Raw genomic sequence first — 22568 nt, forward strand, 5'->3', positions numbered from 1 at the left:
CCGACTCCCGTGGGGGTCCAGTTGGAAGTCAGTCAAACTTTTGTATTTTCAGTGTCTCCTTGATTGGTTTTGCTAGTAATTCTGTAAATTGTACATTTGCAATATGAGGTTTTTTTCCTTTTGTACAATTTGAAACTGACGCTTCACCTTTCCTTTAATAAACTATTGAAAACGAGGCGCTGGCGCCCCGGTTCTTGCTCGGGGGAGGGGACTGGGGCCAGCCGGCTCACCTCGTCTCCAGGCCTGGGGCCCGCGGGCGGCGGGGCGGCGAGACCCCTGGAGGACAACGCGGGGCCAGGCCGCCGGCTGCCCGGAGCTCACGGCTGGGCGGAGTCCAGACGCCACCGCGGCCACCACCGCGCCGCCCTGCCGGTGGCCCCCAGCTGCACACGCGTGCCGGACACACGCGTACAGACACACACAGGCACGTGGACACACATACACGTGAAGACGCACGTGAGGACACACACGGACACACGTGAGGACACACGTGAGGACACACAGGTGGACACGTGAGACACACGTGGACACACACGTGAGGACACACGCACCCCGCGGCCTTCGTCCCGGCCCCGCTGACCTGGTCTTTCCACGGCTCGCGGCAGCCGCGCTTCGTTTCCCGGGCAGCGCCGCCTCGCTCGCTCCGGCTCCGCGTCCCCGCGCACGCCCGGCGCCCGTGTGGCTCCTGGGCCAGCCGACCCGGGCAGGGATCTGCAGCGGGGCCACGCCGGGCGGGGGCGCGGGGGAGGGGGCGGCGACGCGACGGCGGGACGCGATGGACGCCTGAGGACGCGGAGCCCGGCCCGCGGGAGCCTCGGGAGCGAGGGACAGGGGGGCCGGCTCACCTCGGCCGCGGGGACCCGCGGGGGCAGGGGCGTGGGGTCTGTCACACAAAGGACCGGACGCTGCAGGACGAGTCTCCAGCAACTTTACTAGAGGGCGGGGCGGGGGCGGAGCTGAAGGCGGGGGGGCGGGGCGGGGGGCGGGGCTGAGGGCGGAGGGGCGGGGCGGGGGGCGGAGGGGCGGGGCGGGGGGGGGCCGAGGGCGGCTACAGGGGGATGTTGGCGTGCTTCCTCCACGGCCGGTGCGCCTGCTTGCTGACCAGGACGTCCAGGTCGTGGCAGATGCGCGCGCGCGTGGAGGACGGCTGGATGATGTCATCCACAAACCCTGAGCGAGGGAGGAGGCCGGCGATGGCCGTGGCCGCGTCCACCCCGACCCCCACCCCCGGCCGCTCCCCCCTCCGCCCCGCCCACCTCGCACGGCCGCGGGGAAGGGGTTGGCGAACTTGTCGATGTACTCGGCCTGCGCGGCCTCCACGTCCTGGCGCCCCTTGAAGATGATCTCCACGGCGCCCTGCGCGGGAGGGTCAGCGTGGGGAGGGGCAGCGCTCCCGGCCGCCCGCCTCCGCTCCCTCCCCGTCCTACCCACTGCCCCCACGTCGCGTGGCTGCCCTTCCCCTCCCACCTTGGCCCCCATGACGGCGATCTCCGCGGTGGGCCAGGCGTAGTTGGTGTCCCCCAGCAGGTGCTTGGAGCTCATGACGTCGTAGGCGCCCCCGTAGGCCTGGACCGGAGAGCGAGCCGGAAGTGACCCCAGGGAGGCCGGAAGCGGGAGGCCGGAAGTGGGCGGCGGGGCGCACGCGGGCCGGGGCGCTCACCTTCCGGGTGATGACCGTGACCTTGGGCACCGTGGCCTCGGCGAAGGCGAACAGCAGCTTGGCGCCGTGGCGGATGATGCCCCCGTACTCCTGCGCCGTGCCTGGGGCGGAGCGCGGGTTGGCAGGCGGCCCCCGCCGGCCGCCGCCGCCCCCCACCCGCCGTCGCCCGGACCCGGGGCGCGGACTTGCCGGGGAGGAAGCCGGGGACGTCCACGAAGGTCACGAGCGGGATGTTGAAGGCGTCGCAGAACCGGACGAAGCGGGCGCCCTTCACCGACGAGTTGATGTCCAGGCACCCTGGCAGGGGCGCACGTGGGCCGGTGAGCACGCCCGGACCCCGCCCGCCCAGTCCAGTCCACCCCGTCCACCCGGCCCCGCCCCGTCCACCCCGCCCGCCCGGGCCCCCGCCCCCTCACCCGAGGCCACCTTGGGCTGGTTGCCCACCACGCCCACGGTGCGCCCGTTCATCCGTGCGAAACCGATGATGATGTTCTTGGCGTAGTTGGGCATGATCTCGAAGAACTCGCGCTCGTCGACGATCTGCGGACGCGGCCTGCGCTCAGCACCCGCCGCCCGCCCAACCCCGGCCCGGAGAAGGATGGAGGGGCGGCCCTGCGCTCCTCCAGACCCTGGGTGCCGACTGGGGCGGTACTGTGGTGACGACCGCAGCCCCTCTCCAGGCGCCGCCCTCCTCCCCGGGCCCCCCCGCGCCCGCGCCCACCGAGTGGATGATGTCCAGCATGTCGTAGGCCTTGGTGGACTCCAGAGGGACGATCGCGTCGAGCTCGGGCACCGGCCGGTCGCTGGGGGCAGGCGGCGCGGTCACCCTCCCGCCGAAGCCACCAAGCCAGCCTCGTGGAGCGGCGACCACGCGGGGCTACAGCCGCCAAGAGGGCGGCGCCCGGCTCCAGCCCTGCGGTGGTGGCCTGGGGACGGGGCCCAGGTCCGCGCCAGGTCCTCCTCCCGGGTTCAGGCCCAGCTCCCCTCCGCAGGCCCCCTCCCCCCCCCCCCCCCCCCCCCCCGCTCCGGTCCTGCTCCAGTCCGGCCCGGGGCGGCACCTGGGGTCGTGGCACTCGCGCACGGGGGCCGCGTCGCGGTTGCTGAGCGGCAGGTAGTTGAAGAACTCCCGGAGGTTGAACAGGGCGTCCACGTCGTTCTCAAATGCTCTGTGCGCCACACCTGGCCGGCAGAGAGGACGTGGACCCACCGAAGCCGCCGCGCCTTCGCGCCTCCCCTCCCCAGCGCCGGCCTCCGGCCCTCCCTGCCTGACACGCCATTCCGACAACCCGCCATCCCGACGCGGGCCACGGCCCCCCCATCACTGCACCTGCGCAGTGGACCACGGCCCTCCCCCATCACTGCACCTGCGCAGTGGGTCACGGCCCTCCCCCATCACTGCACCTGCGCAGTGGGTCACGGCCCTCCCCCATCACTGCACCTGCGCAGTGGATCACGGCCTCCCCATCACTGCACCTGCTCAGTGGATCACGGCCCTCCCCCATCACTGCAGCTGCGCAGTGGATCACGACCCTCCCCCATCACTGCACCTGGGCAGTGGACCACGGCCTTCCCATCACTGCACCTGCGCAGTGAACCACGGCCCTCCCCCCATCACTGCACCTGCGCAGTGGACCACGGCCCGCCCGGGCTGGCACTGCACCTGTGCAGTCAGGCGCTCCCTACAAAGACTCATTGATTATGGAGGGAAAAAGACAGCCTTGCGTGTACCAGCTCTGCACTGTACAGCCCGAGGCAGAAGGCGTGCAGGTTTGAGGCTAGTCTGTGTGAAGGAGGAAGCAGGTCATGGGGAACACTTTTCAAGCTTAAGCTGGGCGCGGTGGCTCACGCCTGTCATCCTACTCAGGAGGCTGAGATCTGAGGATGGAGGTTCAGAGCCAGCCCAGACAGCAAAGTTCCTGAGACTATCTGCAATCAACCACTAGAAAATGGGAAGTGGCACTGCGGCTCCAGGGGCAGGGCCATAGCCTTGAGCTGAAGAGCTCAGGGACAGCGCCCAACTTCTCATGTTTGTCTGTAAAACGTCAATTGTACCCACTTAAGACCACCATTCTAAACAGGGCTCCATGGTTTGCGCCTGTAATCCCAGCTACTCAGGAAGCTGAGATATGAGAATCACAGTTCAAAACTATCCTGGGCACTAAAGTTTGTGAGACACACACACCATTCTAACAATTAGCTTTAAAAGTAAAGAATGCATTAATACTGACCTACTGTTTACAAAGAAATTTGCGATAAGCCAGGTGCCATGGCTTAAGCCTATAATCCTAACTACTTGGGAGGCTGAGAATGGAAGGATCCCAGTTCAAGGACAGCCTGAACAGAAAAGTTCCAGACTTTCTCAACAGTGGTATGCAGCTGTCATTTCAAGCTACATGGGAGACTAAGATGATGAGAACCACAGTGCTAGCCTAGCCTGGGCAGAAAAGCCCTCAAGATCCCATCTCCACAGAGAGAAGCTGAATGCATGGAGGATGTCATCTCAGCAGGGAAGCAGACAATAGGTGGACTGCTGCTCAGGTGTATGCCTAAGCAGAAGAAAAATCCTCTTCTCAAAAAGAACAGAGAGCTGGACACACCTGTAATACTAACTACTCAGGAGGAGATCCAAGCCTGTCCTGAACCCAAGGCCACCTCCAACCAAGCACCAAAAAGAACAGAGAGCTGGACACACCTGTAATACTAACTACTCAGGAGGAGATCCAAGCCTGTCCTGAAATCAAGGCCACCTCCAACCAACCACCAAAAGGCCAGAAGGAGAGGTGGCTCTAGTGGCAGATTGTCCAGGCTTTGAGTTGGTGCCCCAGGACTGGAGCACACACCAAAAGAGAGGGGGTAGAGAAGAGGGGGAGACAGAAGGAGAGACAGAGGGAGGGAGGGGGGGAGAGGGAGGGTGGGGCTGGAAGTATGTCCCAGGGGTGTGTCCCACTTAGGGGAATATACCTCCTTAGGCACCAGCCTAGCAAGCACAGTTCAAACCCAGTACTGCAATAAAACAAAAACATTCCACACAGTCTAAGCTGACCTTTCTCAGTGTAGGCAGTGCTCTGCACTACAGCCCTCCCTCCTGAGCTCTGTGCAGGAAGGCGTGGTTTCCAGGCCTGGCTGCTCTGGCTGGCCCTGCCCTTTTCCCCGCCCCACACTCACCTGACATGGTAGTGTGTGTCTTGGCCCCACCCAGCTGCTCCTGGGTGACATCCTCATTGGTGACAGACTTTACAACGTCAGGCCCCGTGATGAACAGGTAGGAGGTGTCCTGCAATCACAACAAACCACACAGAACATCAGCCCTGGGCCACGTCTCCCCAGCTCCAAAAGGGACAAAAGGAATTTAGAACTCACTGGAAGAACAACTACAGACACCATGCACATGCGAGCAGTGGTATCTGTTTTTTTTTTTTTTATTGTGGGTCATGGGACTTGAACTCTGGGCCTGGGCGCTGTCCCTGAGCTCTTTAGCTCAAGCTGCCATCCTACCCCTTGAGCTACAGCACCACTTCTGATTTTCTGGTGGTTAACTGGAGATAAGAGTCTCATGGACTTTAGGGGCTGGGAGTGTGGCCTAGTGGTAGAGTGCTTGCCTAGCATACACAAAGACACAGGTTCTATTCCTTGGCATCACATACATAGAAGAAAAAGCCAGAAGTGGTGCTGTGGCTCAAGTGGTAGAGTTCTAGCCTTGAGAAAGTCTACGGACAGTGCTCAGGCCCTGAGCTCAAGCTCAGGACTGGGGACTGGAAGTTTGGCCTAGTGGTAGAGTACTTGCCTAGCATGAACAAGGCCCTGAGTTCAATTCCTCCGTGCCACATACACAGAAAAAGCCACAAGTGGTGCTGTGGCACAAGTGGTAGAGTGATACTCTTGAGAAAGCCCAAGGACAGTGCTCAGGCCCTGAGTTCAAGCCCCAGTACTGGCAAATAAAGATAACAATAATAATAGTAATGCTATTGAAAGATGTCATATTAGGACATGTATCATAACGGTCACTATAGATAACTGCTTGCCTACAGTATTTCATCATTAAGCAATCACATACTAAGTATCTTATTATAACCATCTCAGAACTTATTGTTGGTGTTTTCTGCTCATTTTTTTTTTTTCAGACTAGTTAGTTTTTGTGGACTACATACAGAAAGTAGTCCTTAGCCTACTGGGTAGGTCTTTTACCGTTATGGCCCCTCGGCTTAGAATCCACCTAGAGGGATCATACCCATTCCACAAAAATACTTCCATGCTTACATCTACAGGAATATTAAAACAAAAAAATAAACCAGAGCCAACATCATCCGTGGCTGTAGTCCCAGCTACTAAGAGAGGCTGAGATCTGAGGACTGCAATTCAAAGCCAGCCAGGAAGGAAAGTCCATGACACTCATTTCCAGTTAGCCACCTAAAACCTGGAAGTGGTGCTGTGGCTCAATGCGGAAGACTACCCTTGACAGAAAAAACAAAAAAACCACAAAAGCAACTCAGGGACAGTGCTCAGGCCCCGAGTTCAGAGTCCGGGGCCTGGAACTTCCACTGAGGACTACCTGTAGACAGGCCCAAGTCTGCCGACTTGTGTGGGAAGCAGCCAGGGCTGGGAGATGCTCTGGATCTGCTGACAAACCTCAAGATAGAATGCCACCTACTGGGCGATCACGGTCAGACACTGAGGGGAAAAAAGCTGTGCTACACAGCAACAGAAAAAAATGGCTTTTTTTGCTGGGTGCTTTTGTTTTTCCTCAAGGCTAATGTTGGAAAGAAGAATCTCAGAGCTAGGCATAGGGCTCACGCCTGTAATCCTAGCTACTCAGGAGGCTGAGATCTGAGGATCGAGGTTCAAAGCCAGCCAAGGTACTAAAGCCCTTATCTCCAATTTACCACTAGAAAACTAGAAGTGGCGCTGTGACTCCAGGGGTAGGGCAGTAGCCTTTGACTGAAGAGCTCAGGGACAGTGCTCAGGCTGAGTGCAAGCACTATGACCCACCCAAAAAGCTGAAATAAAATTTAAAAAGGCCTGGGCTGAGAAGGTGGCGTGGTGGTAGAGTGCTTGCCTAGAGTGCATGGAGCCTGGGTTCGATTTCCAGACAACTGGCAAGCTCCACTTCCTCTACAGTCAACATCTACTCTCAGAAAACACTGCAGGGAGAATGAAAGACTAACCCCAGCCTGGGAGAAAGTATTCACAAAAGATACATCGCACAAAGGGCTCTTTATCCAAACCACAGAAAGAACTCTTAAAATGCAACAAGAGAACAAACAATCCACTTACAAAACAACAACAACAGAGGCCAAAGACCTTGAACAGAGAGGCTCAGCAGTGCACACCAATGTACACATGGTAAACAGCATATGAGAGGACCTGAGGCTAGGCGTGTGTCACTGGGGACTGGGGACTGAAATGAGAGGTCACAGTGCCCAGTACCACGGCCCAAGTCTAGCACCGGGACTGGAACATGGAACTAGAGAGGTGCCAGCCACAGCTGGTGGAGAGGCCACCCCCACAGCCGCCCCCAAAGGCCACCTGGCAGCTTCCGACCAACAGCATATTTTTAACATATATTTGCCCAAAGGAGGTAGACACTTAGGTTCAACCAAAAATGTGCCTGTAGATAAGGACAGCAGCTTTTCTGGCAATGTCACAACCTGGAAGGAATCAAGAGATCCTCTGGTAGATGCACAAATGAGCAATCCCCGAGACGTCCTGCTAATGGATTGTTATTTGTATGAACTCGGACTGACTGAGGTGGGCTCAAGTGACGCTGGGCCTATCTGTCCAGCAATGCTGAGCCAGTATCACCACCACAATTGTAAAGAGACATACAGGAGCAATGAAGCCATGAAAGGACATAGCGGAACCTAAATATACCCATCCCCACCCTCCACCACCCCCCCAAAAAAGTGAGGAAAGCCAGTCTGAAGAGACTACACACAGGAGAATTCCAAATATTCTAGGAAAGGAAAAGAGCAGCGGCCATGGCCCCGTCCTAGTGGCATGTGCCTGCTATCCCAGCTAAAGGTGGCTGGGGCCATGGCTTGGGAGGTAGAGGGCTTGTCAAGCATACAATTGATCTAAGTCAAAACCACTGAGAGGACAAAGTCAATCAAGTACGGAGGCTGGATAAGGTCACTGACTCTAGGCAGGGGCAGGACAGCTAGCTGGTATCCAGGAAACCTACTGCCCACTCCGTTCTTCTCCACAGGCTCACGCCTGTCATCCTAGCTACTCAGGAGGCTGAGATGGAAGGATGGTGATTGGAAGCCAGCCTGGGCAGGAAAATCTGTGAGCCGCTCACCTCCAATGAACCACCACAGAGCTGGAAGAGCTGTGATAGCTCAAGGGGTAGAGTGCCAGCCTTGAGTGAAAAAGCCCCAGCACTGGACCCAAGAATAATAAAATAAATAAAAGAGCACTGATTTTGATAAATTGTGGTCCTCACTTACATACATTCATTCTCAGAGGGATTCTGCACACTGAATAATTACCATCAACCCAATCTTTTTTAGTTTTTGTGCCAGTACTGGTGCAGGTCTTGGGCACCGTCCCTGAGCTTCTTTTGCTTAAGGCGGGCATCCTACCATTTGAACCACGGCTCTACTTCCAGCAATTTGGTTCTTAATGGGAGAGTCCCTTAGCACTTCCTGCCCAGGCTGCGATCTCAGCCTCCGGGACAGCTCTGTGAAGAGGGATCTGTCAGCAGTCATGTGCCGATTACAGGAAGACCACCAGCAACTCAGGCCAACAGGTCACCCTGCCCCCACCCCCAACTCTGCGGTGGACGGTGTGCCAGGCCAGCACACGAGGAGCAGGCTGGCCCGGGCCAGGCGGCTTGCCCTGCCCCCTTACCTTCACCATGAATGTGAAGTCGGTGAGCGCTGGAGAGTACACAGCCCCGCCAGCACATGGGCCCATGATCAGAGAAATCTGCGGGACCACTCCGGACGCCGTGACGTTCCTCTGCCAGAGAGAGGCAGAGCCACCGGTCAGAGCGGCAGAGAGCGGCGTAGGCTCTGCCCTCCTCGTCTCATCCCTCCTCTTCTCTCCCCTTGCCTGCAACTCCTCCGGACAGGACCCAGAGGATCCCACCCTCGCCCCAGCCAGCTCTTCACACCCCAGGGCACAGAAGGCAACATCTTCCTGATGAATGCTGGGCCCCGACACCAGTTCTCAATGCGTGCCCCCACCTGGGAGGGAGGGGGAAAAAGGGAGGGAAGGAGGGAAAAGGGAGGAGAGGAAGGAGGGAGGGCCTGGATTCCCCAAGGACAGCAGGTCTGAAGAGCCCAGCGTTGGGTGTAACTCCCTGGGAAAAACAGAACCGGGGACCTGAGGACCCAGGCAAGCTGGCAGCCCCCCAGGAGTACATGAGCAGCAGGAGCCCAGTCCACAAAGCACGGCTTGCAGCCGCTCAGCGAAAAGAGCCATGCAACACGACACACACAGGCAGGTAGGGACAGTGCAAACTCTGGCAGAGTCCAGAATTTGGGACATCCCCCTACCCCCCCCCAAAAAAAAAGATTAACTCAAAAACTGGACAGAACTGTCTAAAACAAGCACTTGGGGGCTGGGAATGAGCCACCCATGAACTGAGATGTTTCTTCATAAAATCCGCTACGCTTAAGAACAGAGGGAGGCAGAGAGTGTGGCCTACTGGTGGAGTGCTTGCCTAGCATGCACAAAGACCCGGGTTCCATTCCTCAGTACCACATACATAGGAAAAGCCACAGGAGGTGCTGTGGTTCAAGTGGTAGAATTCTAGCCTTGAGAAAAAACCCAAGGACAGTGCTCAGGCCCTGAGTTTGAGCACCAGGACTGACAAACAAAAAAGCAAACAATAGGCTAGGCACTGGCGCTCACACCTGTCATCCTAGCTACTCAGGAAGCTGAGATCTGAGGATCACAGTTCAGAGCCAGCTCAGGCAGGAAAGTTCCTAAGACTGTTATCCCCAATAATCTACTCACAAAAAAGCTGGAAGTGGTGCTGCAGTTCAAGAGGTAGGGCCCTAGCCTTGAGCACAAAGAAGCCAAGGGCCAGTACCCAGGCTCTCCTGAATTCAAGGAAAAGTGCTGCCCCTCCCCCCAAAAGAGAGCACTGCATCCAAAAAAAAAAAAATTCAAATAGATCACTTAGGTTTAACCTTGATTCTCTTGCTTTTGAATAGCAAATATTTCCCAGAATTTTCCCCTTAGGAATGTCCTTGAGCCAATTGTGCACTGTCCCCCTTGACTGGACTCAGTAGTAGAGGAAATAAGACACGCCCATTAACACCCCCCCCCCCCCCCCCGCCACAGGAGGGCCGCAGAAGGGATCCAGGAGGCTGAACACAGGCTAGGACAGATGGGGTGCTTTGAGGACCGAGCACAGTACTTTTTCAGCCTGCATGAGCAGGTTTCTTACCAGGAAGATGTCTGCATAGCCAGCCAAGGACATCACGCCCTCCTGTATCCGAGCGCCCCCAGAGTCATTCAGCCCGATCACGGGGGCTCCCACTGTCATTGCTTGGTCCATTATCTAGGATGACAGAGACAATTCTCAAGAGACACCGACACAATAGCCTTTGCTGGAAAATGTCTGCAATGTGCTCTTCCAACCAGGAGGCAGGGTGCAGCCCTCACCCCCTAGACACGTGAGCACTGTCACAGAGCACCAGGGCCAACTCAAGCCTGCCAGCCCACGCCTGTCACCCTAGCTACTCAGATAAGAGTCTGTGAGACTCTTATCTCCAATTACCCCAAAAGGAAGGGAGGGTGGGAGGAGGAAGGAGAGCTATGGCTGAAGTGGTAGAGTGCCAGCCTTGAACAAAAAAGTGAAGGGATAATTCCTAAGTTCAAGCCCCAACACCAACACAAACCAGAAAACAGTAAAGTAGCCCACAGCCTTGGCTGGGAACTAGATGACAACTGCTTGCAGAACAGCAGCCAGCTCTGTTCCCAGTCCTGCTCAAGACTCCCAACTGATTGGAAGGCCGGGAGCGTGGCCTAGGGTTAGAGTGCTCACCTAGCATGTAGGAAGCCCCGGGTTTGATTTCTCAGTACCACTTCCACAGGAAAACAGCCAGAAGTGGTACTGTAGCTCCAGTGGTAGAGCTGTAGCCTTGAGAAAGCCAATGGACAGTGCTCAGGCCCTGAGCTCAAGCCCAGGACTGGGCTTGTTGGGTAGTTCACGACTGTACTCCTAGCTGTGTGGAGGCAGAGACTGGAGGATCAGGGTCTGGAGGCGTGGCTCAGAAGTACGAGCCCTACCTAACAAGGATCTGCCTTTAAACCCTACAACCTAAGGAATATGCCAGAACCCCTTCACATCTGTGCGCCTTGTGCACTGCCACTCTACAGCAAGAACCCCACTCGGTGTTACACACAGTACCCACCACCCATCCTGCCAGTGAGAGAGGCACCGGGATCAGGCTTCCTAAGCACGCACTTACTTTGCAGATCTTCTGCGCGTGTGCTCCCGATAGACTGCCACCAAATACCGTAAAGTCCTAGGAAGAAGACAATGACATCAGCAAGGGCATAGTGACTAGCCTGGGAGGGAGACCACGGGGAGAGCTCAAGCACTGGGGAAGGCGGGAGGTCTGAATTATAGACAATGTCACAGAACAGTACAGAGAAGTACAGCTGAAAGAGAAAGCTCGGGGCAACCAAGAACAAAGGTACAGTCTTCAGAAACAATCTTGCTGGCTCTGAGGAAACAATGTGTCAGATTCCATCAGAGTATCTGTGGATATGGAGAAGGAAGGGGGGTTCAGAGCCTCCTCTTCACCAGGTATGGCTTTTATTCCCTTCTAACATGTTTGTGACCTGTGTCCCCAAATCCCATCAGAAAGCTGGTGGGAGGTAGGCCTGGTGGCTCATGCCTACAATTCTAGTTATTTAGGAGACTAAGATCTGAAAAGTTCAGGAGATTATTTTTTTGTCTGTCCTGGGCTTAAACTCAGGGCCCGAGCACTGTCCTTGGGTTTTCTCAAGGCTAGAGCTCTACCACTTGAGTCACAGCACCTTCTGGTTTTTTCTATGTATGCAGTACCGAGAAATGGAACCTGGGTCTTGGTGCATGCTAGGCAAGCACTCTACCACTAGGCCACACTCCCAGATTCATGAGATTCTTTATCCCTAATTAACAAAAGGCTACAAGTAGAGCTGTGGTTTAAGTGGTAGAGTGCCAGACTTGCGAACGAAATCTCAGGGACAGTGCCTAGCCTTGAGTTCAAGCCCCAGTATGAATGACAACAATAAAAGGCTCTTGGGCTTTTCTTATGAGTGCTCTCCATACCAAACTGTCCTGACCTCTTCTTTAGCCTCCCTTTTCACTTTTAAGGACCTCTGGGATTATGGGGCCATCAGGAGTCCCCAAGTGGGGACCTCGGTTTTTCTCCCCTGTCTGGTAATGGAGATGGGGAGCTGGACGGGATGGCCAGAGCTCTTGGGCCCAGGGTCCAGTCCCTTCCTGTGGGCGCACTCGCTGCTGTGTTTACATGAACAGTCACTCCCGGGATGCCCACACCTAACACTGCCCAAAGCCATCTCACTCCTGGTGGGGAGCGGGAGCCCCTGGTTTCCCGGAGCCAACGCTGAGACCCTCTCCCAAACAGATGGACTCTCCCTTGCAGGAAGAAAGCATGTGGCTTTAGACTCCACAGACACACTGGTGTCTGGTCACTTTGGCATGCAGCAAATACTTCAATGGACCCAAACCATGTCACACTCAATGTTGTTTGCTTCCCCTTCCCCTGCCCCCCTCCCCCACATTTCTTGCTCCTGCTTCTTTCCAGGAAAGCCCAGGCAACTGGAGCTATGACATACCTGACTGAAAATATAAACCAGTCTTCCATTGATCCGTCCCCGTCCAGTGACCACACTGTCTCCAGGAAACTACCAGAGAAATGAAGAAAGAAAGGAGGCTGAAGGAGGAGGATGGGAGGTGAGGAGGGAAGAACACGACATGCCCTGCAGTTCCCTCTCCAGAGGACTACAGACTTACCACCCGGGTGGGAAGGCCCACAGAGCTGCAGCTGGGAAGCATGTACACACATGGCCACAGATACCTTATTCTTGTCAGCATCCATTCCAAAATCTGCACATCTGTGTTCCACAAACATGTCGGTCTCCACAAAGCTGCCGGGGTCCAGCAAGAGGTGGATCCGCTCCCTGGCCGTCAGCTTTCCCTAAGACACAGCAAGGACTATTTGGTGATGTCAGCGCCTGCTAAGTGAGCAAAGGAAGGGGAGCTGGCTGGGAGGCGGGAGCTGTGCAAGTCCCCTCCTGCTCTGCCCTGACCAAGGCAGACACAGCAAGGAGAACAGGGGACAGGATGCTCCAGGAGCCACTAACTGTGGTCACGTACTGGAGCCCTAAACAGCCTTAAAGGATGGAGACACAGGAAGGAGAAAAACTAAGACAGGCCCATTAAAAGCACTGAAGCAGCCGGGTGCTGGTGGCTCACAGTCCTAGCTGCTCAGGAGGCTGAGATTTGGCCATCAGGGTTTGAAGCCAGCCTGATCAGGAAAGTCTGTAAGGCTCACATCTCCAATAAACCACCAAAAAAAGGTGGAAGTGGAGCTATGGTTCAAGTGGTAGAGTGCTACCCTTGAGCAAAAGAGGCGCAAGGTAAAATACAAAGAAAAAGAGTAATAAAAAGATGTGCAAGGAATGGCAAAGAGAAAGAACCAAACTTGGAGCTACTTCTTAGACATAACACTAGAACCCTCAATCTATCAATGTTTGGTCTACCAAAACCAGAGCCCTAGCCAAATACCCTAGCTCAATTTTACCTCCCCCACCAAAACAAAGAAACTAAGCCGTTTTCCTCCCACAGGAAAGTAAGCAAAGCCTGTTGAGGTGGTGTTAGAACAAACAGGCTTAACTACGTTAAAGCAGAATAAGTCTTGGGAAAAGCAATTTCCCAAAGGTGAAATATATATATATATATATATATACATACATATATATATAGCACATGTATCTTATTTATGATATATAATAAAGTATATAACATTACAATATGCATACTCTAATATATTACAAAATATATGATCTATAAAATATACACTGTTATATATTATATATGATGACACATATGTATATAAATGACAAAGAATATATTCAGAACCTTTTCCCTCACTTAATTCCACCTCTAGAGAATAATCCACAAAGGTTCAAAAGGGAGTGGAAGTTTGTCCATCACTAAATCAGCTTTGCAAAAAAAAAAAAAAAAAAAAAAAAAAAAAAAAAAAAAAAAGCCAAGTGAGGTGGCTCACACCTGTAATCCTAGCAACTGAGTAGGCTGAGATCTGAGGATCTCGGTTCAAAGCCAGCCTGGGCACTAAAGACCTTGAGACTCTTATCTGCAATTAACCTCCAGAAAACGGGAAGTGGCACTGTGGCTCTAGGCATATCTGAAGAGCTCAGGGACAGTGCCCAGGCCCCAAAAAAGAGAGAACAACAACAACAGTGGGAGGCCACAGTAAACCCAGCACACCAGCACAGTCTGTCTGGGAACGTGGGGGGCCATCCCCACCCCTCTCACTCCAAACCCCAATTCTGCCCAAGAACTGGACCCACAGACCAGCTCCGGGGGCAAGGAGTGGGGAAGACAAGCACGCCTGCCACTACAGACCAGCCACCAGATATATGGTTCACTCTCCTGGGGAAAACAGCAACTGTCACCCTGGGTCCTGCTGTCCGAGGTGAACTGAATGACATGTGAATTGACACCTGGCATCAATAAAAGGGCTGCCCAAACCCCAGATGGAACCCAGCCTCCCTAGGCCCAGTCACCTGGCCCATACTTAAGTAGCAATGGATGTCTTTCACCTGTAGCTGCGCTCGTGCCTACCTGGGGCTTGACTACTCAGCGCCTACCAGGCAGCACCTTGCTAAGGGAGCAGGGCTGGGGTGACCCCTCTCACAGCCTCTGTTGCTTTGGCTGCTTGGTAACCCACCCAACTTGCCAAAGATCAATTTCAAAAACCCAGAGAGTTAGGGGCAGGGTCTTAGGGTGTCGGGGCAGCAGTGGACCCAAGCCTTTTGCAGGTCCTCCTGCTGAGACCCTCAAAAGGCTAACACGACGGTGCCTTCTGCAGAGCAGGGCAGTTTAGGGGTCCCTGGGCATATCCCACTGCAGGCCAACACAAGGTGGCCACGAGACTCCACTCCCCTGCTACCATCCTGGAAAATTTTGAGAGTGGCTTTAAAAAAAAAAAACAAAAAACAAGTGCCCGTGGTTGCTTTGTTATCCTTCATAAGATGGCGGGTTGAAGACTTCTCTTCATCACCAACTGACTTCTAGACACTTACTCAAAAACCTTCCTCAGGGGCGGAGCAGGGTGCCCTTGGCTCACGCCTGTAACCCAGGCTACCTGTGGTTCGATGCCAGCCAGGGCAGTCAAGTACAATTAACCACACACAAAAAGGAGAGAGTGGGGGGAGAAAAGGGGGGAGAGTGAGGGGAGAAGGGGGGAGAAAAGGGGGAAGGGGGGAGAGTGGGGGGAGAGTGGGGGAGAGGGAGAGAGGGGGGATTGGGAGGAGACTGGGAGGAGAGTGAGGGGAGAATGAGGGGAGAGTGGGGGGAGAGTGAGGGGGGGATTGGGAGGAGACTGGGAGGAAAGTGAGGGGAGGGGGGAGAGTGGGGGGAGAGAGGGGAGAATAAGGGAGGGGAGAGTAGGGGGGAGAGAGAAAGAGGGAGGAGGGGAGGGGGGAGGAGGAGGGGAGGAGGAGGGGGGGAGGAGGAGCTGGGCGGCTCCAGCCTGGAGCGGACCGCGCGGCTGAGGGCCCGCAGCGGCCAGGCCCGAGTTCAAGGCCAGGGGCCCGCATGTGGCGTGTGTGCACACCCGGCACGCACACACCTGTCAGGGGAAAGAGCGCACCGAGGTCGAGACGGGCGGCCTCGGCCCCGAGGCCCCGACCGGGCCTCCACCGGCCGCAGAGCCGCCGCCGGGCCGCAGCCGCTCCAGGTGAGCGTTCCCCGCACGCCCCGGCACGCTAGACGCCGATTGGCCAGCGGGCCTGGCGCGCCGCGGGCTCGGAGCCCTGTGATAGGTCACGAGCGAAGAAGGGGCGGGACCCGGCCGACGGCCCCGCCCAGTCCCCGGGACTCACCCGCTTGTGCTGCGCGTCGATGCGGCGCTGGCCTCCTCCCTGCAGCGCTGCCCGGCGCTTGCCCTCGATACGCTCCATCACCGTGACCGGCTGGCTACAGAGGCCGCGGAGAGTGGTGCGGAAGCCACCGGCGAGAACGCCGAGCCTGCCTCCAGCCGCCGCCACCCGCATCGCCGCCGCCATCTTTGCTCTACCGGTGAGCCAACGGCCGGTGGGGCTGAAGTGCGCACGCGCATCCGCGAGGGCGCCGCGGAGTCTGCGCCTGCGCAGAGCCGGCGGTCCCAGGGACTACGGAACGCCCCTAGGGGCAAAAGGCCAACCTTCCGGCTTCCTACTGAGGACAGGAGGCGCCCTGGTTGCGCTCTTGTGCAGAAAAGCCACGCTTCATCAGCTCGTGTTTAGACACTTAGAACACGTGGCTTTGTTGCCCTCCTTCCTCCAGAAAACCAGTAGATAACAATCTGTGCCTTCTGTTACCTGAACACTGGTGCCAGGCACTGCCCTGTGTCCTTCCATGGTGGTAGCTAGCTTGATTTTAACTTGTGCAGGACAAAGAGGTACCGTGGTTCCATCAGAAGAGTAAGGATGGGCTAGTAGGAAGGCGTTTTTGCTAATGCCAAAAGCTGCTTTTGCATTCAACTTAAGAGGCTGGGATCTGGAGGGTTTGAGGTTCCAGGCCACCCCTGGGCAGAAAGCTTCACCAGGCTCACAAATAACCAGCAAAAGCTGGACACTGTTGGCTCTCACGTGTGGTCCCAGCTACTGAGGAAGCTGAGCTCCGGGAGTCTAACATCCAGTTAATCACCAAAAGCTGAAGGTGGGGAGGTGTGGCTCACATGGCAGAGCACCTCAACAGGGAGGGGGATTTATTAAGAGAGAGTGGGAGGCCTAAGTTCAAACTTCAGGAACTGCACTAAAATAAAACTGAAAACACAATACCAGTAGTTCACACCTGTAATCCTAGCTACTCAGGAGGCTGAGATCTGAAGATGGTGGTTCAAAGCCAGCCCAAATGGGAAAGTCCATGAGACTTATCTCCAAATAACTTCTAAAAAGCTGGAAGTGGAGCTGTAGCTTTGGTGGTAGAGTACTACTAGCCTTGAGCAAAAAAGCTCCAGGACAGTGCCCAGGCCCTGAGTTCAAGCCCCAAAATGACACACACACAGGAAAACGAGTAGCGTGGCTAGGGCCTGGCTCAAATAGCAGAGCATTTGCCTAGCAAGCACAGGGTCTTAAACTCAAATCCCCAAACCGCCAACAATATAAAAAGTGAGGTATCCAGTCTCCTACATGGCATCCATCTTTGGATCTGAGCTGGCTCTTTGCAGTCACCTGGGGCTGCAGAGGTCTTATCAAGTGGCCAGAAGCAAAAACCTGCCCCAAAGGAAAAGAATAGCTGCAAGCTAGGACCTACCCCTCTGCAAGCCATAGTGAAGTGATAACCCTGAGACAAAGACTTGAAAGAATGGTCAGCCAGGCCACACCCCCAGACTGGGAATCATTAAGCAAGCATACTTCTTGCTCCTAATCCCCAGTTCTTTTGTGTCCTGAGGCCAAAGTCAAAAGTCTTATCCCCTACAAAGATGACTGAGAATGAACTAAAGTGCTGTCTTCCCAAGGCAGCTGCCATAAAACACATTTAACTCTGCCACTATTCAAGAAGGACTGGGTACACTTAAACCCACTGTTCTAGAGCTTGAAATTGAACTGTTGAAAGCTTGCCCATCTGTTTGTCCAGCTAACAAGTATTTGTGGCAAAGTACAAGGTGCATATTTTCTTAGCCACAGAAAATGACTAAAGTTGATCATTAACCCTTTCCAAGATTTAGCTCATAGCCAGAGTTTTCAGAGTTCAAATTCTTGCATGAGATTTTTTTTTTTCTTTTTGGCCAAACTTGGGGCTTGAACTTAGGGCCTGGGCATTGTCCCTGAGCTTCTTTTTGCTCAAGGCTGTCAATCTACCACTTGAGCCTCGGTGCCACTTCTTTTTTTATGAGAGGAATAGAACCCAGGGCTTCACATGTGTTAGGCAAGCATTCTGCCACTAAGCCTCATTCTTGGCCCTGTCTTGAGATTTTAATGTGAGTGAATTCGAGTTAAACATTTCGGGGCCAGGTACTGGTGCTGCAGGCCATAACCCAAGCTACTCAGGAGACTGAGGTCTGTCTGTGACACTTTTACTTTCAGTGAACCACCAGAAAAAGTGAATTGGAGTGCTGGCACAAATGGTAGAGTGCTAGCCTTGAGCAGAAAAGGTCAGGGACAGCACCCAGGCCCTGAGTTCAACCTCCACCATCAACAACCCAACGTTTTGAGTACCTGTGTGCCAAGAACTGAGTATCAGTACTTACTGCATTTTGTGGAGGAGAAATTGCTGGCCAAGACATAAAGGGAAGCCCCTGTGTCCAAGAACCATTTTGTCTAGACAGAGCCCACTCACCTGTCTGTTGCCAGAAGTACAGGACCTTGCCCACACACTTGGGCCTTCACACTGTAGACCAAGAATCCATCTTGGAAGAATGGGAGAATTTGAGAAACATTGAATGTGCTAAGGGAGTATCTGAGAGGGGGAACATACCATATTCCAGATGCCAGGAACTGTGTGAACCACATTCTGGAAGGTTCTGATTCCCTCAGCTACAATGTATTGAGTTGTGTTCCCAGCTTTTTGGGGGGCCCCAGTGGTAAATGAAACTGGAAAGAGACACTGAAGACAATGAAGAGTTTTCTTTGTCCCGAGAACTGGGGCTTTCAGGCTGGAAATAGGGAGACTCTTGTCCTAAAGTTCCTGTAAGATCATCTCCTGAGGGCTGGGGAATGTGTCCCTGAGTTCAAGCCTGAAGAATGGCAAAAAAAGGACACTGAGCCATGAGAGCCAACGAGGAAAGACAGAGTGGCAAACAAGACCAACACACCAGCTTCAAAAGGCAGCTGAAGTGGGATACCATGTTGAGGGGAGGTCAGCCAGAAGGCACAAAGGTGCACAGAGACACGTGGCTTGGTGTGTTGTGGCACCTGAGGCCATCTTGGCCTGAGCAGGGTCAGGGCAGGGACACAAGGAGCTTGAGAGTTTTAAGACCCAAGACAGACAGGTCCAGTAGCCTCTTGTCCAAGTCCTGGCCCATGCTGCTAGGAACCTAGGCACAGGTGAGGTGGGACTGCCTACATCATCCCCCTTCCCTTTCCCCTCCATATTGCATGTGGTTAGTAGTTTAGCAGGAGGGAAATGAAGAGAAGAGGGAAGGGGTTGGGGATGGCAGGGCAGGGGGAAGCAAGGGGAGAGGAAGAGAGGAGAGAAGACCAGATAAAAGGTGTGGCTCCTGTGGCTCTCATCTATAATCCTATAATCCTAGCTTTCCAGTCAGCTCAGATCTAAGGATCCTGGTTCAAAGCCAGCCCAGGTAGGAGGGTTATAGCTACAATAAAGTACAAATTAGCCCGAAGCAGAGTCTGTGGTTCAGGTGGTAGCGTACCAGCATTGAGGAAAAGAAGCTAAGGGGCAGTGCGCAGGTCCTGAGTTCAAGCCCCAGGACCTACGATCGTAGGCTAGGCTTGAGTCACTGGTGCCGGGTTGTTTTGTTTGCTTGCTTTTTCTTATTGTTTTTTTCCCCTCATTCCCCATCTGGCAGTAATACCAAACTTCCAGCCCTCACCTGATAGACGCTGGTTATTTTCTCTCATACTGAAATATTAAGCAGTCAGTTTTAGACCTCAGGGTACTTTACGACCATCTGCAATACTATCAGTCATAGTAGAGTACCCACTCTGGTGCGCTGAAGATCACAAACCCTCTCGACCCTCAGGTGGTAACCCAGGTAAGAAGCACCCAGGTGGGAGATAGAAAGAAAAGTTAAGTGGCCCAGAGAGAGACAGACTTGTTTAGATAAGGAAGAATAGACGTCCCCAGGAGCTAATGGGCTGTGTTCCAAAATTCCAATTTAAAGTTGACTGTTCAGAATGCAGAGCACACTTTCTCTTTGAAACAATGCTATGAATAATTGCAGTGATTTTTTTTTTCTCCTCAGGAAAACTCACCACAGGAAACTAGCTTAACCCATCCCGGAACTGACAGGATCTTATCTGTTAAGATTGAGACTTGCCTGGAGAAACCCCCAAATTCTTAGGCCTCTGAATTATAAATGAGCTGGCTTTGTACATAGCTACCACCCCAACAACACTGTGCACTCTTTGAGAGCTAGAAGCTGTTGAATTATTCATTTTTGTATCCTGAATGCCTGGCCTATAACTGGCAATAAAATGTTGGTTGCATAAATGAATGGATAAATTTAATAGGCATTTGAATAGTGTGGCACGAATCTTAGGGAATGGAAACAGTAACATTTAGTGGATACTGTAAGAAGTGTCAGCTACTGTGGTAACCCAATAATGCAAGGTGCTTTGTTCAGGAAGGCATTACAGATAAAGAAGCTACGAGGAGTGTTAATATTGGAGGTTGGAAAAAAAAAACTGGTGCCACCAGCATGATGCTAAGCTAGGAGGATCCTGGTTCGAAGCCAGCCCGGGGAGGAATGTCTAGGATACTTTCATATGCAGTTTACCACCAAACAGCCACAAGTAGAACTGTAGAACAGCGCTGCAGCATGTCTTGAGTGACAAAGCAAAGGAACAATGCCCAGGCCCTGAGTTCAGGTTCCAGTGCTGGCATGACAATGAGAACAAGGGCATACAGACACCAAGCCAAACATGTATTTCTCATGATCAGAAAACCAGGACTGCTTTGGTGTAGAGCGGCACAGGTTTCCATCGGGCATGGCCAGGCTTTCACACACATTATCCAGTGCATTTCACAAGTACTGCATTATGAGCATCTTTCCTTCTCCGTTATATTTTTGTAACTTTTCTTTGGTGTTAATATTCCTCAGGCTCTTCTTAGACTTCTGCCTCCCTCTTCAAGCGCCAGGATTCTAACGACACATCTTGTTTGCTGGCGTCTTTAGGAGTAACTCGGGCTAGTCGGAATTTTCCGTCAGCCTGGGCTAGCACGTGTCTTCCCTGTCTTACACCTGCCATGGCGCCTAAATGTGGTGGAGCAGGGCCACGGCTGCTTCTAGTTTGGCCTTTTTTTTTTTTGCGGAAGCCTTGACTGATTTTTTCTTTTTTCCCCTTTTCCAGCTGTGTGGCTGGACGCTGGGCCTTACACGTGTTGGCGTTGTTTTTGTTTCAAGACTGCCTTTTCACGAAGGCGAAACCTGACGCTGTTGGCGCGCTGACTCCCGGCGGGCTGACACACCGCTCGCCTCGGGTGTCCTGGTGGAGGTGGCGCCTGGCTCCGGGGACGGCGGTGGAGACAGCTGGAGAGACCGCTCAACGCTTTTATTGCTTCCTTACTTATTCATTCGTGCCAGTCCTGGCCTTGAGCTCGGGGCCTGCGCCCTGTCCGGCTGAGCCTCAGCACCGCCTTGCTTTTGTCCACCTACGTGGAACCCAGGAGTGGAGCCCGGTGCTCGCGCGGGCCGCCCCGGCCCCGCCCCTCCGGGCAGGCCCCGCCCGCCAGGCAGGCCCCGCCCCGGCCGCCCCGGCCCCGCCCCTCCAGGCAGGCCCCGCCCCCGGCCCCCTCGTTACTTCTTTTGGGCAGCGCTCCGCGCCGTGCGGTGCCGCCCTCCCCGATTCTGGGGTAGAGAACGCAGCTCGGGGCGCCCGCGGGGCTCCAGGCCGAGCTTGGGGAAGATCCCGGGGGAGTCGGCGCCGGGAGCCGCCTGCGCTCCCCTCCTCCTCCCTCCCCCCCCGCGACCTCCCCGTCCCACGGCCCCCGCGCCCGCTTCACACCCCGGCTCCCCGCCACGCACCCGGCTCGGCCCAGAGCCCCGAGGCCGTGCGGCGGGGCGGGGCGGGGCGCTGGGGGGAGGGGAGCACGGAGGCCGCGGCCCGGCCCACGCGGCCCCGGGGGGGGGAGCTGGGGCGCGCGTGGGGGAGGGGCGGGCGGCGGCTCCCCCCCCCGGCGCGCGTGCGCGGTGAGGGCGGGGGGGGGGCGGGGAGCCCCGGGAGGGCCGGCGCGGGGCGGGGCCCGGCGTGGAGCGGGCCGATGTGTTTATCCGGAGTGGTTGGGTGGGCGGCCGGGGCGCACGCGTCCGGGGCGGAAGGCGGTTGCGCGGGGGGTGGGGTGGGGTGGGGGGAGTGTCGGAACGCGCATGCGCGCGAGCCGGCCGGCCGCTCCGGGAGGGGGGGTGGGGCTGGTGTGAGTGCGTGTGTGCGCGCGTGTGTGGAGGGGGTTCTTGGAGGAGCCGCGGAGGAAAAGGGAAGCGCAGGGGGGAGGGGAGCGCGCCGTGCGCATGCGTGCGGGCGCTGGCGGCGGCGGCGGCGGCGGCGTCTCGGGGATGACAGTGGCTTTACCCGTTGGGGTAACGGTCGTCGCGTCGCCGACCGGGCGTGAGGCGCCCGGAACCACCTGCGGGATCCGTTCCGGCTGGTGACCGGCTCGACCGGCGCGTGGAGGGGGCGGCGGGCGGGAGGGGGCGCGGGCGGCGGCGGCGAGGCGCGGGGGAGGGGCGCGGCGGGCCGGGCCGTGCGCGCTGGGCGGCGGCGGCGGAGGCCGAGGCCGCCCGCGGGGCTTCGTTCGTCCTCGCTCGGCCGTGGCGGCCGCGTCGTCCGTACCGGCGTGGAGGAAGATGGCCGGGCGGTGAGGGGGCGGCGCTCGGCGCGCCGAGTGTGACCCGGAGTGCGCGGAGCCCGGGCGCCGCCGCCGGGCCCTCCCGCCGCCGCGGGCGCGCGTACTTCCGCCCCAGCCCGCCCGCCTCCTGCCTCGCCCGCTGCTCCAGGAACCCGCGGGCGGGCCGCAGCCGCGGGGCGGGGAGCC

General features: G+C 55.9%; 1 protein-coding gene across 3 annotated transcripts; it reads right to left on the minus strand.

Moving 5' to 3' along the window:
* Positions 1-1017: 1017 nt before the first annotated feature.
* On the minus strand, positions 1018-15975 carry Pccb (propionyl-CoA carboxylase subunit beta). Of its 3 annotated transcripts, none has more exons than XM_090323727.1 (15): positions 15755-15975; positions 12703-12822; positions 12461-12529; positions 11083-11139; positions 10056-10169; positions 8507-8617; positions 4826-4934; positions 2719-2839; positions 2382-2463; positions 2077-2200; positions 1850-1957; positions 1661-1761; positions 1468-1566; positions 1257-1356; positions 1018-1170 (listed from the first exon to the last, which is right to left on the minus strand). In XM_090323727.1, the coding sequence occupies exons 1-15, from the start codon at positions 15935-15937 to the stop codon at positions 1049-1051; spliced, it is 1620 nt and encodes a 539-aa protein (XP_090179853.1). In that variant the 5' UTR covers positions 15938-15975; the 3' UTR covers positions 1018-1048. The 3 variants fall into 3 exon arrangements, with proteins under 3 accessions (XP_090179853.1, XP_090179855.1, XP_090179854.1); XM_090323729.1 differs by lacking the exon at positions 15755-15975 and adding an exon at positions 14954-15036; XM_090323728.1 differs by lacking the exon at positions 1468-1566.
* Between the last annotated feature and the right edge of the window lie 6593 nt (positions 15976-22568).

Source organism: Megascapheus bottae, chromosome 32 (assembly GCF_031878675.1).
Source record: "Megascapheus bottae isolate mThoBot1 chromosome 32, mThoBot2.hap1, whole genome shotgun sequence".
NCBI lineage: Eukaryota > Metazoa > Chordata > Mammalia > Rodentia > Geomyidae > Megascapheus > Megascapheus bottae.

What these genes read in the sequence shown, in the direction of transcription:
- Pccb (XM_090323727.1), bottom strand. Translation starts at nt 15,937, where the DNA reads ATGGCGGCGGCGATGCGGGTGGCGGCGGCTGGAGGCAGGCTCGGCGTT. An exon ending in TCGACGCGCAGCACAAGCGG is followed by an intron (nt 12,823 to 15,754) that starts GTGAGTCCCGGG and finishes GCTGTGTCTTAG; the next exon opens with GGAAAGCTGACGGCCAGGGA. An exon ending in CGTCCCCGGCTTCCTCCCCG is followed by an intron (nt 1,762 to 1,849) that starts GCAAGTCCGCGC and finishes GCTCCGCCCCAG; the next exon opens with GCACGGCGCAGGAGTACGGG.